General features: G+C 36.9%; 1 protein-coding gene across 2 annotated transcripts in view; it reads left to right on the top strand.

Moving 5' to 3' along the window:
- Positions 1-19,146, top strand: part of LMBRD2 (LMBR1 domain containing 2) — a 58,737-nt gene that overhangs the window by 30,279 nt on the left and 9,312 nt on the right. For both annotated transcript variants that reach the window (XM_003274347.4, XM_030813966.1), the window contains 7 exons: positions 4,341-4,415; positions 5,567-5,680; positions 6,065-6,248; positions 10,520-10,701; positions 11,847-11,980; positions 13,329-13,434; positions 13,921-14,018. In XM_003274347.4, coding sequence (XP_003274395.1) covers positions 4,341-4,415; positions 5,567-5,680; positions 6,065-6,248; positions 10,520-10,701; positions 11,847-11,980; positions 13,329-13,434; positions 13,921-14,018 — 893 coding nt within the window. The remainder of the gene's footprint in view (positions 1-4,340; positions 4,416-5,566; positions 5,681-6,064; positions 6,249-10,519; positions 10,702-11,846; positions 11,981-13,328; positions 13,435-13,920; positions 14,019-19,146) is intronic.

The following is a 19,146-nucleotide window of genomic DNA, read 5'->3' as shown; positions in this document are numbered from 1 at the left end:
CTCCACCTCCTGGACTCAAGTCATCCTCTCACGTCAGCCTCCCAAGCAGCTGGTAGCTAGTACTACAGGCACACACCACCACCCAGCTAATTTTTGTATTCTTGTAGTGACAGGGTTTCATGATGTTGCCCAGGCTGTTCTCAAACTGCTGAGCTCAAGTGACCTCCAGTCTCAGCCTCCCAAAGTGCTGGGATTACAGGAGTGAGCCACTGTACTTGGCCCTGGTGCCTTATTTAGTTCGTTTGGTGAGGTCATGTTTTTCTGGATGGTCTTGATTCTTGTGGATGTTCATCGATGTCTGGACATTGAAAAGTTAGGTATTCTTTATAGTCTTTGCAGTGTGGGCTTATTTGTAGCCATCCTTGGAAAGGCTTTCCAGGTATTTGAAGGGACTTGGGTATTGTAATCTAAGTTTTTGGTCACTACAGCTGTATCTATATTAGGGGACACCCCAAGCCCTGTAATGCTGTGGTTCTTGCAGACTTGGAGACGTGTGCCACCTTGGTGGTCTTGGATAAGATCTGGAAGAATTCTCTGGAGCACCAGGCAGAGACTCTTGTTCTCTTCCCTTACTTTCTCCCGAACAACTGGAGTCTCTCTCTTTGTCCTGAGCTGCCTGGAGGTGGGGGAGGGGTGTCTCAAGCACCCCTGTGGTCACCATCACTGGGACTGCACTGGGTTAGACCTGAAGTTATCATGGCACTGTGTCTCACCCAAGGCCCACAGTAACCACTGCCTGGCTACCGTCTATGTTTGCTCAAGGCCCTTGTCCTCTACAGTCAGCAGGTGGCAAAGCCATCCGAGCTTTTGTTCTTCCCTTCAGAGTGGCAAGTTCTCCCTGAGCTGGGGTGTGTCCAGAGATGCCATCTGGGAGCCAGGGCCTGGAGCCAAAAACTGTAGGAATCTACCTGTGGCTAAACTGGCACCCAAGCCACAAAACAAAGTCCTTCTCACACTTTCCTCCCCTTTCCACAAGCAGAGGAGTCTCTCCCCATGGCCACTACTGATGAGTACATCCTCATTACCTCCAGTGTTCATTCAAGGCCCAAGATCTCTTCAGTCAGCTTTTGGTGAATGCTGCCATACCTGGGACTTTCCCTTCAGGGCACTGGACTCCCATCTGACCCAGAGAAGGTTCAACAATGCTGTCTAAAAGCCAAGTCCTGCAATCTGGGGCCCCAAGTGCCTGAGGTTGTACCTTGTTTTTTGGTTTTTATGAAGGCACTTTTTTGTGTGGATAGTTGCTTAATTTGGTGTTCCTGTGAGGAGGACAATCAGTGGAGACTTCTGTTCAGCCATCTTGCTCCACCTCCTGTGTATGAATTTCTCTGGCCATATACTTCAAGGTATTTTGGGATTCTTTCTGCTTTTCTGAATATCTGGAAACTTATAAACTTGAGGAGAAATGTATTTATCATTTAAAAAATACGTACTGTCTTCCTGCCATGTTAAGTGCTATGCAGAACTGGCCAGAATAGAAATTCCTATTCTACTGACTTTCTAGAGTAGAAAATTGGACAGAGTCCCTTACAGTATATGGTAAACATGACATGAATGATAAAAAGAAAATGCTCTAGTATGGAGAGGTATCACTACTGAATAACGGTCAGAGGACATGAAGTATGGCCTGGGCTTTGCAGGATGGGTAGAATTTTGATAGCTGATAACATTCTGGGCAGATATCAGGAAGTTTTAAAACCAAATTAATTTGAGCATAAAGTTTACATTGGAAAGATAAAGCTATATCTTGGCTTTGAATGCCATACTGAGAAGTCCAGTCATTTGACAGATAACAAAATTCAATCACTTTATTGGTAATTATTTTTTCAGCTATCCATTTAATCTCCCAAATGTAGTTTTATAAAAACTGTTTGGTATTTTTATGATATATTTATCTCTGAAATTGATACATGCATTTGTGTGTCTATTGCATTTCTTTGAAGCATTAATAAAACTTATAAACTATGTCAAATCATTCAAAAGGTATTTGCTAGATGGCCAAAAAGGTCACCTCTACCTTTTGTCATTTTTCTAGATAGAGAATTTTAGGGAGGGAGAAACAGCTACTTATTTCCACTGAAAACTGCCTGTTAGCCTGCCTTCATGGATGCTGTCTGACCTGCTTAGAAAAGAATTTGACAAGACACAGTAATGAAAGAGCTCCAAGTTACATTATTTTGTATGAAGAAGGCAAACAGTATATTTCAAATACTTTCCATGCTTTATTAAAATTATGAACTTTTGAAGGAACTCTAAATTTATAACAGATATAGCAAATGTTAATTGTTTCAGTACTTGTTTTTTAATATGGCTAAATAATTTAAAGAAAACATGATATTTCACATATAATATATAAACAAATTGTATAGTTCATATTCAAAGTATGATAAATTTGTGCTAACAAGTGAAGAAACTTTAAGGCAGCTTAGTAATGGAAAATAGATGCAATGATGCTTCCAGGTAACCTCTTAAAAACCCAAGTCTTATCTTGTCACTGTCGTGTGTAGGCCTCACACATTAACCTCAAAATAAACCATGATTAAGGGCTTCTAGGATCACTTTGATCTTGCTTTTTCAGCCTGATCCAGTGCTATGCAGACCCTTAATCTCTCTTTCCCTGTAATCACACTGGACTTTTTCAGTCCCTTCAAGTAATGTGCTCACTTAGGCCTAGAGGCCTTTATGTGTCCTGTCTCTGTCTCTCTGCCTGGAATATTCTAGTCTCTCCCTTTGGATGACTGACTTCTATATATTTTGTTTCATCTCATTTTAAATAATCAGTTAATCAGAGTCTACGTTCTCCCCTCTCAGAGCACCTCATACTTTGACAGTAGTTTCCACATCATTTTTATTTATGTTTGTTTTCCTCGTTAAGCTAAATTCCTTGACAGGAATAGTGTCTACTGGTACAGATTATTTATAAAGTATACATATTCTAAATTTCAGTAGATGTTGTGAAATTACCTTTAAATAGATATCACTTTTTGCTGTATATAGGAGGGCCTGTTTTCCCACAGTCTTACCTCTTTACATGATATCAATTTTGAAAAAAGCTTCTTATTTTTAAAATCTGTAACTGTTTTTAGTGAGCTCAAATATCTTTTTAGACATTTATTGGCCAATTGTATTTTTTTCTATATTCCCATTTTTCTGTTGATTTGTAAAAGCTCATCACATATTAAGGATAATGAGTCTGTCATCTAAATTACAAATATTTTTTCGCAATTTTGTCTATGTGCTGGATGGCTTCTCTGCCTTGAGTTTTGTATCCCTTAAAACCATGCTCTACTCTATGCCCCAGAATGTTCTTCTAAATATTCTGCTCACTTCTCTTATGCTTTCCAGGCTGTGAACATGCTGTTTCACTTGACTGAAACAGTGGTTTCAACTTCTTAAAAATTTCATGAATATTATAGAATATTGTGATTCCTTAGGAACTACTGGTTCTAAAGAGTCTTCTCTTTAACCCTTTTGTGCCTTTTATACTCAGAATTGCTTATGTAATTATCCATTACTGGACTGAAATTTTAAGACTGACAATTCCTTGTCTTCTCTCCCCACCCTCCAGTATGGGTTATGGGGTCCTTACACCTAGCACAGTACCAGCAAATAGTATGCTGTTTTGTTTGTTTGTTTTTAAGTTATTCTATTTTTAAATTTTAATCTATTTATTTATTTATTTAGAGACCAGGTTATGAGACTGGCTAATGTTTGTATTTTTGGTAGTGACAGGGTTTCACCGTATTGCCAAAACTGGTCTTAAACTCTGAGACTCAAGTGATCCACCTGCCTCAGCCTCTCAGTGCTGGGATTATAGTCCTGAGCCACTGTGCCTGCCAGTAGATAGTGTGCTCCTCATAAGCAAGTATGGAGTTAATCAATCGTGACTGCTCTAGAGTACTCTTCTATTGGAAAGGAGCTGGCACTTTGTGACATTTGTAGGCTTTTCTGCTTCCTCTGGTTTTTCACTGTATTTTACATAATGAGATAATTGATCTTGGTGAGTAAGGCAGAGGAACATAGCCCTATTCTTTTAGGACCATAAAGTTTGTCTGATCTTTTGTAAACTTTTAAATAGTGCTTATTCTTTTTTGTGTACCAAGTAATGAAGTGATGAGAGAGTGAATCTAGAAAGTAAGGAAAAGTTCAGGGTATAGAAATAGTTATTCAGTGACTTTGTATTTTTACTTGTGTTCTTAAGAACCTTTATTCATGTAATGCAAAGTGATTTGTGTTGAAGTTGAACTTATGAGAAAATATATAGTACCTAATGCATTCTCATTTGGAATATGTGATCTGTAGAAATGGAAATATTTTTATTTATTTTGCTGTTTTTATAGGAGGTTCGTAAAGTGAATGAAAGCATCAAGTATAATCACCCATTGAGAAAATGTGTTGATACAATACTTAAAAAGGTAATGAAATCATCTTGTCCGTTTCCTTTTGAAATATACACTTATATAATATTATACCAAAAGTACCAGAAAAGTATGAAAACAGCCTGTAGCTTAGGTCTTCTAAATTCATTTTCATAGAAATATCAACCAAACACCATTTGTACTTTGAATTTTTTTAATTACTGCAAGTTTAACACTAATTATTGGCAGTATTTTCTATTGAAATATGGAGATAGAGGTTGACTAATATATAAGGATTGTCATGACAATGATGGAAATAAACCTTTAAAATGTCATTGCATATATTCACTAAAGGCATATCTCCTATAAGAAAATAAACTAAGGCCTCAGTAATATCTTAAATCAGCTGCCTACACGTTATTTTACAAATATATTTCATTAATATATTCATGACATATATCATAATATTAGTGATGTTAACATAGATATTTAATAAACTATACAGTTAAGGTTTTGATGTGTTGGTATTGAATTAGGGGTATTCATATACTTCCAAAAATGGCTATTTGCAGTTCCCCAATTGTCTTTTAAACCCACAGAACCATGGAAATATTTATTTTCCTAGATTTTAAATCTGTTATACTGATTCTTGTGTAGTGTTCTGTTTGGCTAAGATAATACTCATGGAATCACTTTTCTAACTATTTATCTCACATTTGCTACTTTTTGAGAACTACTAAGAGAGGTTTAACTAAGTTGCCCAAGTTCATAAGTGAGTAGTAGTATGGAAGATGACATAAATGCATGTATTTATTTCTCTGTGCTGTGCCTTTCAAAAATTCAGCATCTTGGATTTGTCATGATTTTGCTTCATTCTTTAGCTAGAAAAATAATTTATCCTACTTAGAATAATGTTCTCAAATACTAGTTGCTTCCTGTAGGTAAGCTCCCGTGCCTGTAGGCATCTATATCTATCTGGTATATATGAACACAAAGATTAATATTATAAAGGTGAGAAGAAACTCAGTACATCTTTTAAGACATTTTCAAGAAAATATCAGCAAATGAAGTCTAAGTAGAGATGACAATAAAGTAGGAAGATGTTTTTGAGAAAATTAGAACTGTTCAAGAATGAAAGATTTTTAATAAAAATAACTTTTTATCTTTTTACAATTAAGATTTTTAAAAATCTACTTTTTTTTTTTTAGTGCCCTACAGAGTATCAGGAAAAAATGGGTAGGAACATGGATGATTATGAAGATTTTGATGAAAAGCATAATATCTATCCAAGTGAAAAAAGTCTGGTAAAACTGCATAAACAGGTAACTTTGTTAATTATAAGTATTTTACTTAATGATGATTTTAATTAGACTTATAATCATTGCTCATAAAAAAAGGAATTTTTAGTGAATGTGTATTTAAAACTTCCTTTAATCCTGTCCTTAATATTCTTTGAAATATTTTATCTCTGTGTATACCAGCAGGGGTACTATTGGCATTTGGGGAGGGAGAATTCTTCAGTGAGCATAACTGTTACATTATATGAAACTGTTACATCATTTTAGAATATTAATATTCTCAGCCTGACCCAGTAAATGCCCTAGCACTTTGCCATTGTTGTGACAATCAAAACATGCTCCCTAGTGGAGAGCTGAACCACTGTTGGATCAGAACACTGCCAGGTCTACCCCCATTCTCTTTTTTAGGTGATTTATTCAGTTCAGAGACACCGTCGAACTCAAGTACAATGGCAGATTCTTTTGGAACAAGCATTTTATCTAGAAGATGTAGCAAAAAATGAAACTAGTGCTACTCATCAGTTTGTTCACACCTTTCAATCTCCAGAGCCAGAAAATGGATTTATCCAATATTTTTATAATCCTACATTTGGTATGTAATTTGATATAAATTTCAAACTTTAATGATGAAAAGTTTTCTGTAGAAAAAAGTTATGTATTTTCACAATGCAAAGTTGAATTTTATTTGTATTATTTGATTTATACCATGTGATATTAAGTATCTGGTAACATTTCCCCAAAATAACTATTTTACTTATCATGTAACATATAATCCATCAGTTTCCACTGTTACTTCACAAATAATAAAAATTCTGTTAAAAAAACATGTATACATCAAGCATATTTTGTATAATGCATCATATATACAATTATGCATTGCTTAATGACTGGGATTACTCTGAGAAATGTGTTGTTAGGCAATTTCATCACTGCGTGAGCATCATAGGGTATGTACTAAACCTAGATGGTATAGCCCACTACACAGGTAGGCAATATGGTATGGCTTATTACTCCTAGGCTACAAACCTATACAGCATGTTACTGTACTGAATAGTGTAGGCAGCTGTAACGCTGTGGTTTTTGTGTATATAAACACAGAAAAGATAATAGTAAAAATGCAGTATTGTAATTTTATGGGATCACTATTGTATATACAGTCTGTCATTGACTGGAATGTTGTTATGTGACACATGACTGTACTTAAAATAGTTAGAATTTTAAGTAATTTTACATCACAAGCTTGGGTCTCTTCTTCAGTCTTGACATACTACTGAAATATTTCCTTAAGTAGTCCTCTTTGATTATTAACATTTATTAGTCTTATTATAAAACCTATACTCTGTAGTTATCATTTTTCTCCTTTTTGCTAATTTATGGCAGTCCCTTCAAGTATTGTCAGATTTAGTGTGAAGAAACTTAAAGCAAGTACCAAAGTGTCATAGTATTAAAACTTCTATTTACCTTATTTATTCAAAAAAATGGTTATAGTCACTTGATTCTCCTTTGCATGTTTGGTTTTGAGTATGAAGACTTAATGGCTATAACAAATATCTCAGAAAACTTCTTTAACAAAAATCCTTCCTAATTAAATTAAGGAATGATGTGGTATCTGTTTTCATTCATTCAACAAATATTTGGGTACATTAGTGCTATGTATTATTGGGTGCTTGGTAGTTTAGTATGTATCAATTTAAAAAGACAGAAATTCCTGCCCTTGTGGAGTGAGAAAAACAGACAATAAACATATAAAGGCATAAAGATACTGAATAGGCAGTTGATTATAGAAATTGAAATTCAAGGGAGAAGTCTGAACTGCAGATATTAATTAGGGTACCATCAATGTGCAGGGAACCATGGGGTCAGAATAAAATCAATAAAGAAGTAATTGAGATAGAGAAAAGAGAAAAGTCTGAGGACCAAGCCTGAGGCACTCCAGAATTTAGAGATTAGGTGGATGAGAAGTAACCAGCAGAAAAGACTAGAAAAGGAGGGGCCAGTGAGATAGGAAAATTAGGACAATGAAGTGTTTTGAGGAAAAAGGTATATAAAGTACCTTTTCAAATGTTGCACATAGCTTAAGGATCATAAATATTAAGACCTGACCATTGGATTTTAGAGAAGTGAGGGGAGAGGATAAAAAAGTCTGACTGAAATTTAAAAGAAATAAGAAGAGGAGCAATTGGAGACACACTAGAAAACTCTAAAAATGTTTTCCTTATAAAAGGGAACAGAGAAAAGGGGTAGTAGCTGAAAGAGGATTGGGGGCATAGTCAAGAGAAATTATCACATGTAATTAGTAAATGATATAATAGAATTTGAGGCCAGGCACGGTGGCCCACGCCTGTAATCCCAGCACTTTGGGAGGCCGAGGCAGGCAGATCACAAGGTCAAGAGATTGAGACCATCCTGGCCAACATGGTGAAACCCCATCTCTACTAAAAATACAAAAATTAGCTGGGCGTGGTGGCGCATGCCTGTAGTCCCAGCTACTCGGGAGGCTGAGGCAGGAGAATTGCTTGAACCCAGGAGGCAGAGGTTGCAGTGAGCCGAGATTGTGCCACTGCACTCCAGCCTACCTGTAGTCCCAGCTACTTGGGAGACTGAGGCAGGAGAATTGCTTGAACCTGGGAGGCAGAGGTTGCAGTGAGCCAAGATTGCGCCACTACACTCCAGCCTGGGGACAGAATGAGACTCTGTCAAAAAAAAAGAAATAGAGACGAAAGAAAAGAAAAGAAAGAGAAAAAGAAAGAGAGAAAGAAAAAAGAAAGAAAGAAAGAAAGACTAAGAAAGAGAAGAAAAAATAGAATTTGATAAGACAATAGAGAATTTCTAGGACAATGTTCATGACTAGTAGAGATGAGATGGTGGGAAATAGTGAACAATGAAGAGAATGGTGGAGGTAAGGCACAGATGTAACTAGCTGAGAAGGTGTAGTGGTAGAAACTTGGGAAAATTCTCCTCTGATCGCTTCTGTTTTCTCAATGAAATGTGGAGAGTAAGTATAGGAGAGGAGATTTTAGAGATTTGAGGAGGGAAGAGAAGGTGCAAAATAGTTGCCTAGGAGAGTGGGCATGGGAGAAAATCGGGGAATTATAGTAGGCTAGTGAGGCAGTACTGAGGACCCACTTGAAGCTGGTGATTAAGAATTTAAAGTGAGGCCAGTCAACAAGGTGGGGTGTCTTTCTCCTGCAATGTGCAGCTATGTGGATGCAGGCTCAGAGTAGCCAGGGAGTTGGATTTAACCAGGTGTGATTTAGTTTAGCAGGTACAGTGGAGCAAAATGGGGCAAAGTAAGTGGGATACTGTCCTCAAAGACTGGAATCTGAGCTGAATGAGGAAGGAAGGGTATCAAAGTGTTAAATAACAGTAAAAATGTGATAGAATAAATTGATTTTTCATCCAGGTATGGTCAGTTAGTGGAGTTGAAATACTGTACTAGATGAAGGTATTGTTTGAAGACAAGGATGCTGGAATGTGATTATATGGAAGGGCTGGAGATATTGATAATAAAAGGTTTAGGCATCACTATAGCAACAAGTAATTGAGGTAGGGTGGAGTGAAAGTTCATTAGAGGAGAGGAGGTCAAAGAAATGAGAGATAAGGGTATTGAAAGGGGAATCATTTATGTGGATATTGAAATCACTAGGAATTATGAGAGGAAAGTTGTAAAGAATTACAGTGAACCAGAAGCTCAACTATTCAATAAATGAACTAAAAATATAGCTTTTTAATTTATTGAGCTTTCTTTTTTAAATTTTTATTTATACCTAAATTCAGACTTAAAACCAAAATAGTGCTGGGCATGATGGCTCACACCTGTAATCCCAACGCTTTGTGAGGCCGAGGTGGGTGGATCATGAGGTCAGGAGATCGAGACCATCCTGGCTAACATGGTGAAACCCTGTCTCTACTAAAAATACAAAAAATTAGATGGGCGTGGTGGCACACGTCTAATAAAAATACAGAAAATTAGCTGGGAGTGGTGGCATGTGCTTGTAGTTCCAGTTACTCGGGAGGCTGAGGCAGGAGAATCACTTAAACCCTGGAGGCAGAGGTTGCAGCGAGCCGAGATCACGCCACTGCACTCCAGCCTGGGCGACAGAGCGAGACTCCATCTCAAAAAAAAAAAAACCAAAACAGTACAAAATATTCCCATATACCCTTCAACCAGGCTCTCCAATGTTAACATTTTGCCGTATTGATTTACTTTATCTGTACGTATTTTTTTCTTACTATTTTAGAGTTGTATCCAGACGTGATGCCTCCTTGTTCCTAAATGTTTCCATGTATATTTCCTAAAAATAAAGATATTGTCTTACATAGCCAAATACAGCCATCAAAATAAAAAAATTAATATTTATACTCTAGCATTATTTACAGACCTTATTCAGATTTTGCTCTAATTATCCCAATAATATTTTTTGTAAAAAATCCCAGATCATGCATTGCATTCAGTTGTTATGTCTTCTTAGTTTCCTCTCATCTGACACAGTTTCTCAGTCTTTGTGTTTTATGATATATCAGAAATGTTTTGGGGAGTATAGGCCAGTTTTTTGTTGAATGTCCCTGAATTTGACTTTGATGTTTCTTTAAAATTAGATGCAAGTTCTGCATTTTTCGTAGGAATACCACAGCAGCAATGTCATGTTCCTATCAGTACATCATAGCAGGAGGCACAGGATGTCAGTTTGTCCCATCATGGGTGTCATTTGGTTAGGGTGGTATCTGCCTGGTTTCTCCACTGTAAAATTGTTGTTTTTCTCTTTGTAATTAAGTATCTTATTGGGAGCTATTTTGAAACAATGTAAATACCCCATTACTCTTTTATAGTTTTCCTAATCATTTTTTTCTTTTATCTTCTAGAATGGTACTGGGAATGTCTTTTGCGACCATGGTTTTACAAGATACTTGCTGTGGTTCTGTCCATCTTCTCTGTGATTGTTGTGTGGTCGGAGTGCACATTCTTTAGCACTACTCCTGTCTTATCCCTCTTTGCGGTCTTCATACAGCTGGCAGAAAAAACATATAATTATATTTATATCGAGGTCAGTTTATTTTATGTCTGTCATAAATAGATGTCACTTCATAGTATAATCCTTAACTGTTTTCTCCATGTATTTCTTCTAGTAAAAATGAAAGCAGTGAAGTTTTCTGCAGCGTTGTTATTCAGACTTCCAGAAATGTGCTTCATTATTTTACCCACACTATAGAAACTAATAACTGTATTTGAGGAGAGATGAAAAGTTGCAAGATAGTGCAAAAATCTGAGAATTTTTTTTTTCTTTCTTTTTTTTTTTTTGGAGGCAGAATCTTGCTCTGTCACCCAGGCTGGAGTGTAGTGGCATGAACATGGCTCACTGCAGCCTCAACTTCCCGGGCTCAAGAAATCCTCTCACCTTCACCTTAGCCTCCCAAGTAGCTGGGCCTACAGCCATGCACCACCATCCCCTGCTGATTTTTGTATTTTTTGTAGAGTCAGGGTTTTGCCATGTTGCCCAGGCTGGTTTGGAACTCTTGCACTCAAGTGATCCTCCTGCTTCAGGAGAATCCATCACACTTGGCCCTGGGAATACTTTGATTATATTTATGCCAGTAAAGCTACATAACTTATAGGCCTCATGTGAAGAGTTGCCAAGGGAATGGGAAAACAGGCTCACATTAGAAGGTAGATGCGAAACTTTTGGATCTAGGATGTTAAACAGTTTGAAGTGTTGGTTTTTTTCATAATCTTAGTGGGTGATTAAAAAAATTCTCTATTACTGTATTTCAATTTTAGAGCATCAATAAATGTTAGCTAGCAATGAAGGCCAGGCTGGGCGTGGTGGCTCACACCTGTAATCCCAGCTCTTTGGGAGGCAGAGGCGAGTGGATCATGAGGTCAGGAGTTTGAGACCAGCCTGGCAAACATGGTGAAACCCTGTCTTACTGAAAATACAAAAAGTAGCCGGGCGTGGTGGCATATGCCTGTAATCCCAGCTACTCAGTTGGCTGAGGCAGGAGAATCACTTGAACCCAGGAGGTAGAGGTTGCAGTGAGCCAAGATCGCACCACTGCACTCCAGCCTGGGCGACAGGGGCAGACTCCATCTCAAAAAAAGAAAAGAAAAAGAAATGAAGGATAATGCTTGTAATTGTTAAGTGCTAAAGTCTGTTTGTTTTAAACAAACTGCTTTGTTTTTGTTTTTTTCCAGATTGCCTGCTTCCTTTCCATCTTCTTCCTAAGTATCTGTGTTTATTCTACTGTGTTCAGGATTCGTGTATTTAACTATTATTATTTGGCTTCACATCACCAGACTGATGCTTATAGCCTTCTTTTCAGTGGCATGTAAGTAGGATTATGTTTAGAAACAAGAGAAATGTCATCACTGAGTGTATTCTTATGGATCTCTTATTTTTTGTTGTTTACAGGTGTTCCACTAACATCTGTATTTCTATCAGCTAATTGATTAGGTTTAAATATTAAATTGATGTTTGTTGATTGCCAGCTACCTCCTGCTTGAGGTTTAAGGTTAAAATAGGTGTGCTAGGTTAGGCTAGAAGGCAGGAGAAGCATACTTAGTGAGCCTGGATTTACCAACCAGAGATTAGCAAGCAGTAGAAACAATGGACAGTTTAGAGACTAAGTCAGACCTAGATGGTGTTCTAAGATTCAGTGGTCTCTCACTGAGTTAAGGAGGACTGAGACAACCAACAAGAACAATTTTTCCTGAGGAATTTAGAGAGGATTTAGAGAGATGTCTTCAAGTTGGGCAAGACTGTACAATCTATTACTTGTTCTTATTGTTAAATGAGTCCTATTAGGTATTTATAAAGGATGAACTTAGATAATTTTATAGAGGAGTTGACATCTAAAATATTTTTAGGTATCTTTTTTGTTGTTTTCCAAATAATTATGGACTCACGGGGAGTTGCAAATGTACAAAAAATCCTATGTAACCTTCACGCTACCCCCAGTGATATCAAAACCAGGAAATGAGAGTAAAACATTACTATTAACTATATACTACAGACTTTATTTAGTTCTCACCATTTTTTATCCTTCATTCATTTGTGTGTGTGTGTGTGTGTGTGTAGATTCCTGTAGCCACCAACACAATCAGGATTCAGAACAGTTCTATCACCACAAAAGAATTCTCTCATATTATGATATTATGTTTTTTTTTATTCATACCCACACTTTATTCTCCCCAGCCCCAATTATCCAGGTGTGTGGGTTTGTAAGGCATTCTTTTTATTTGGACAGAATTGAACAACTTTATATCTGTGCTTGTCAGAATGACATATGTTGATACAACTTCGGTTCTTTTCTGTACTGAATACAATTCACCTTGAGGGATGGATGTTATTGTCCTGGTCATGCTGTGAGATGGATTTTACAGATGGCTTAGTTGTAGGAGATGATACAAAGACACTCCACAACTTGTGGGGATAAAGCAATGGCATAAACCAAGGAGCTTGAGGCTGTAGTCACGTAGGCATTGATGTGGCAATTTTCAGAATATCTCCCAAGTAAGTGAGGGCAGGTCACATTAAGAATTCAATATATATATAAAGCAAATAGATGAAAATTTTAGCTGTAATTATCTGAAATGTTTTTAATACATCTCAGTATAATATAAAATGTATTTTGCCGCTTCACTTTTTATATACATATTTTTAAATGTTTTTTGCAGGCTATTTTGCCGTTTGACACCTCCTTTATGTCTTAATTTCTTGGGTTTGACCCATATGGATTCATCTATCTCTCACAAGAATACTCAACCAACTGCTTATACATCTGTAAGTATGGTCAGAAAATAGAATTCCTTAGGTTCACTATCTACATGAGATGTTGTTATTGTGAAATTTCTTTTAATGCCAGCAGAAAAGTTCTATAGTGTTACTGGTAAAATTTTCTCTTAAAGATTGTGTATGTATTACTATTGACTGGATAAAAGTGATTTTGCTTCTTTTATGATAAAAATGTTTTTTTGGTTCATATAGGTTGTCTAGCTGAGCAGTATCAAAAGAACTGACCTATACTAATATTAACTTTATAGTCAATGTATGTGATAATTTTGAGTAATAATTATGTTAATTTTCCTTAAGAGAAAACCTCAATAAAAAGCAGATTTTAAAAAATAAGTTCACTTACTGCTTTTTTTCTACTTTTTAAAATGTCCAAATGGATTGATATAACTGGTTATAGGCAAATTTTCTAATGATGGAAAGGAATGGAAATTATAGAGCTATTCCAATTTAACTTACTTTTTTCTTGCTCTTCAGATTATGGGTTCCATGAAAGTTTTATCCTTTATTGCAGATGGATTCTATATATATTATCCTATGTTGGTGGTAATTCTCTGCATTGCTACTTATTTTAGGTAAGCAACTTAACATTATTTTTTCTTTTGCTCTTAAATCTGGATATCCTTTCTCTTTAAAGCTCTTTTAAATATTTACTGATTGAGTTTCAGTTTGGTTTTTTTTTTTTTTTTATTATACTTTAGGTTTTAGGGTACATGTGCACAATGTGCAGGTTTGTTACATATGTATCCATGTGCCATGTTGATTTCCTGCACCCATTAACTCATCATTTAGCATTAGGTATATCTCCTAATGCTGTCCCTCCCCCCTCCCCCCACCCCACAACAGTCCCCGGAATGTGATGTTCCCCTTCCTGTGTCCATGAATTCTCATTGTTCAATTCCCACCTATGAGTGAGAACATGTGGTGTTTGGTTTTTTGTCCTTGCGATAGTTTACTGAGAATGATGTTTTCCAGTTTCATCCATGTCCCTACAAAGGACACAAATTCATCATTTTTTATGGCTGCATAGTATTCCATGGTGTATATGTGCCACATTTTCTTAATCCAGTCTATCGTTGTTGGACATTTGGGTTGGTTCCAACTCTTTGCTATTGTGAATAGTGCCTCAATAAACATACGTGTGCATGTGTCTTTATAGCAGCATGATTTATAGACCTTTGGGTATATACCCAGTAATGGGATGGCTGGGTCAAATGGTATTTCTAGTTCTAGATCCCTGAGGAATCGCCACACTGACTTCCACAATGGTTGAACTAGTTTACAGTCCCACCAACAGTGTAAAAGTGTTCCTATTTCTCCACATCCTCTCCAGCACCTGTTGTTTCCTGCTTTTTTAATGATGGCCATTCTAACTGGTGTGAGATGGTATCTCACTGTGGTTTTGATTTGCATTTCTCTGATGGCCAGTGATGATGAGCATTTCTTCTTTTTTTTTTTTGGCTGCATAAATGTCTTCTTTTGAGAAGTGTCTGTTCATGTCCTTTGCCCACTTTTTGATGGGGTTGTTTTTTTCTTGTAAATTTGTTTGAGTTCATTCATTGTAGATTCTGGATATTAGCCCTTTGTCAGATGAGTAGGTTGCAAAAATTTTCTCCCATTCTGTAGGTTGCCTGTTCACTCTGATGGTAGTTTCTTTTGCTGTGCAGAAGCTCTTGAGTTTAATTAGATCCCATTTGTCAATTTTGGCTTTTGTTGCCATTGCTTTTGGTGTTTTAGACATGAAGTCCTTGCCCATGCCTATGGCCTGAATGGTATTGCCTAGGTTTTCTTGTAGGATTTTAATGGTTTTAGGTCTAACATTTAAGTCTTTAATCCATCTTGAATTAATTTTTGTATAAGGTGTAAGGAAGGGATCCAGTTTCAGCTTTCTACATATGGCTAGCCAGTTTTCCCAGCACCATTTATTAAATAGGGAATCCTTTCCCCATTTCTTGTTTTTGTCAGATTTGTCAAAGATCAGATAGTTGTAGATATGCGGCATCATTTCTGAGGGCTCTGTTCTGTTCCATTGATCTATATCTCTGTTGTGGTACCAGTACCATGCTGTTTTGGTTACTGTAGCCTTGTAGTATAGTTTGAAGTCAGGTAGCGTGATGCCTCCAGCTTTGTTCTTTTGGCTTAGGATTGACTTGGCGATGCGGGCTCTTTTATTGTAACTTTGGAGAAGCTGGGGATAGTTTGAAGGGACTACTTAAGTGATCAGGTGCGATTCCCCCTCTAAAAAATTTAAAGGAAAAAGAGGTAGAGTTATTATAATAAAAATATTATTTTAACATTATTCTATTTAGGCTAAAAAATGATAGGATTAATTACAGAATGTTAACTCTAAGTCCTGGCCTTTGACACTGACAGCTAGCGTAGCCTGCAAAACACCCTTGTGTCCAGCTTTTTTCTAATGACATAAATAAGCCTTAGAGCTTTCCAATAATTATTGCTGGGTGTCTAGATGCTTCAAACCATGGCCAGCACAAAGCAGGTGAGGACTGATTGTAATCAAGCTATACATTAAGACTAGAGGAGAAATTTTCTGCTGTGTCAGAAAGTACATGGGATGCTGTTTTTATGGAATTAGAATGAATGGTAGAATCTAGGCAGGAGTGAGATTCAAAAGGAGTTGAAGGATAGGTGTACTTGGCTTCTCGCATCTGTCTTTCCTTCTTTTTACAGGTCAGGCCTCCTCATCCTGTACTCCGCCCTCTTTCATTGCTGAAGTGCTCCATAACATACCCAAAATACCACTTTTTCAAAAACACTTAAAAATGTTCATTGCTTACTCTTCTGAGAAAAATAAATTTTATCTACCTACTTTTTTTAAGTCTTCCAATACCATTTATAGTTGTTACAGATAATATCTACTAACATTACAGTAATGAGTAAACAGATATTGTTTAAAATACATTCTCTATTGAATTTTTCTTTATTATTATACTTTAGGTTTTAGGGTATATGTGCACAATGTGCAGGTTTGTTACATATGTATCCATGTGCCATGTTGGTTTGCTGCACCCATTAACTCGTCATTTAGCATTAGGTATATCTCCTAATGCTGTCCCTCCCCCCTCCCCCCACCCCACAACAGTCCCCAGAGTGTGATGTTCCCCTTCCTGTGTCCATGAGTTCTCATTGTTCAATTCCCACCTATGAGTGAGAACATGTGGTGTTTGGTTTTTTGTCCTTGCGATAGTTTACTGAGAATGATGTTTTCCAGTTTCATCCATGTCCCTACAAAGGACATGAACTCATCATTTTTTATGGCTGCATAGTATTCCATGGTGTATATGTGCCACATTTTCTTAATCCAGTCTATCGTTGTTGGACATTTGGGTTGGTTCCAAGTCTTTGCTATTGTGAATGGTGCTGCAATAAACATACGTGTGCATGTGTCTTTATAGCAGCATGATTTATAGTCCTTTGGGTATATACCCAGTAATGGGATGGCTGGGTCAAATGGTATTTCTAGTTCTAGATCCCTGAGGAATCGCCACACTGACTTCCACAATGGTTGAACTAGTTTACAGTCCCACCAACAGTGTAAAAGTGTTCCTATTTCTCCACATCCTCTCCAGCACCTGTTGTTTCCTGACTTTTTAATGATGGCCATTCTAACTGGTGTGAGATGGTATCTCACTGTGGTTTTGATTTGCATTTCTCTGATGGCCAGTGATGATGAGCATTTTTTCATGTGTTTTTTGGCTGCATAAATGTCTTCTTTTGAGAAGTGTCTGTTCATGTCCTTTGCCCACTTTTTGATGGGGTTGTTTTTTTCTTGTAAATTTGTTTGAGTTCATTGTAGATTCTGGATATTAGCCCTTTGTCAGATGAGTAGGTTGCAAAAATTTTCTCCCATTCTGTAGGTTGCCTGTTCACTCTGATGGTAGTTTCTTTTGCTGTGCAGAAGCTGTTTAGTTTAATTAGATCCCATTTGTCAATTTTGGCTTTTGTTGCCATTGCTTTTGGTGTTTTAGACATGAAGTCCTTGCCCATGCCTATGTCCTGAATGGTATTGCCTAGGTTTTCTTCTGGGTTTTTATGGTTTTAGGTCTAACATTTAAGCCTTTAGTCCATCTTGAATTAATTTTTGTATAAGGTGTAAGGAAGGGATCCAGTTTCAGCTTTCTACATATGGCTAGCCAGTTTTCCCAGCACCATTTATTAAATAGGGAATCCTTTCCCCATTTCTTGTTTTTGTCAGATTTGTCAAAGATCAGATAGTTGTAGATATGCGGCATCATTTCTGAGGGCTCTGTTCTGTTCCATTGGTCTATATCTCTGTTGTGGTACCAGTACCATGCTGTTTTGGTTACTATAGCCTTGTAGTATAGTTTGAAGTCAGGTAGCGTGATGCCTCTAGCTTTGTTCTTTTGGCTTAGGATTGACTTGGCAATGCGGGCTCTTTTTTGGTTCAATTTTACTTTCTTATAAGTAAAATAACTAAAAGGTTATAACTTCAAATTGTAGCAGGACGAGCCGCAGACAAGAACCCCTCAGACACCAAGTTGTAGAAGGAAAGGGCTTTATTCAGCTGGGAGTATCAGCGGACTCACGTCTCCAAAAACCAAGCTCCCCGAGTGAGCAATTCCTGTCCCTTTTAAGGGCTTACAACTCTAAGGAGGTCCGCGTGAGAGGGTTGTGATAGATTGAGCAAACAGGGAGTACATGACTGGTGGCTGTATGCACTGATAATTAGAACAGAACAGAACAGGACAGGGATTTTCACGATGCTTTTCCATACAATGTCTGAAATCTATAGATAAAACAAGCAGTTAGCTCAGGGGTTGATTTTTAACTACCAGGCCCAGGGCGCGGTGCTGGGTTATCTGCCTGTGGATTCCATTTCTGCCTTTTAGTTATTACTTCTTTCTTTGGAGGCAGAAATAGGGCATAAGACAATATGAGGGGTGTTCTTCTCCCTTAAAATAATACTTTTAATATGAACTGATAGCAAATCTAATATTTTGAGTGTTTTCTTTAGGTGGAGGAGACAGTAACAGATCTACAGTGTGAAAACAATATATTAAAAGAAGAGACTAGTCATACTTTGTGTGCCTAAAACTATGTTTTTATTATGTGCTTAATCATTTGAACAGTTAATAAAGTGGAACATTAAGAACTTGTATAAATGTTTTTTTAATGTTACAGTTATGCTGGCAAGATTAGCATTTCTTCTTACCTTATTAGATGGTTATATAGATCAAGTGATATGGGGCAGAATAGTGCTCTGTCAACTATAAAATCTTAGCTATAAGGAATCGCTATGTCTGAAAGCAAAATTGTTAAACTTAAATATAATCATTAAAAGTGTCTTTCTAGAGTTAATCAGGATAAACTTTGAGTGCCATTTTATCTTTAAGGGAAAAAAAGAGGTTGTATTCCTTAGTTTTCAGATTAACTCACAAAATAGATTTTCTGTTATAGAAACACCTGAAGCAGTGCCTTACTGACATTTCAATGATAGGTTGACTCGATAAGTTCATTTTCATTTGAAATGCTGCCATAATTAGTCTAATTCCCACACTATTAGCAACACAGCCACATCCAGAGTGAATATTCAGACTTACCTGCCTAGAGAGCATAATATTGTTTCCTGACACTTTAGACAAAGATAAAACTTTCCCAGAGACAGAGACCTAATTCTAAGCTTCTCATCCCGGAGTATAGTACTCCCATAAGGATACAAAGATG

Source organism: Nomascus leucogenys, chromosome 6 (genome assembly GCF_006542625.1).
Source record: "Nomascus leucogenys isolate Asia chromosome 6, Asia_NLE_v1, whole genome shotgun sequence".
Taxonomy (NCBI): domain Eukaryota; kingdom Metazoa; phylum Chordata; class Mammalia; order Primates; family Hylobatidae; genus Nomascus; species Nomascus leucogenys.
Note: the sequence above shows the minus strand (reverse complement) of the source record. Positions and strands in the feature narration are given on the sequence as shown.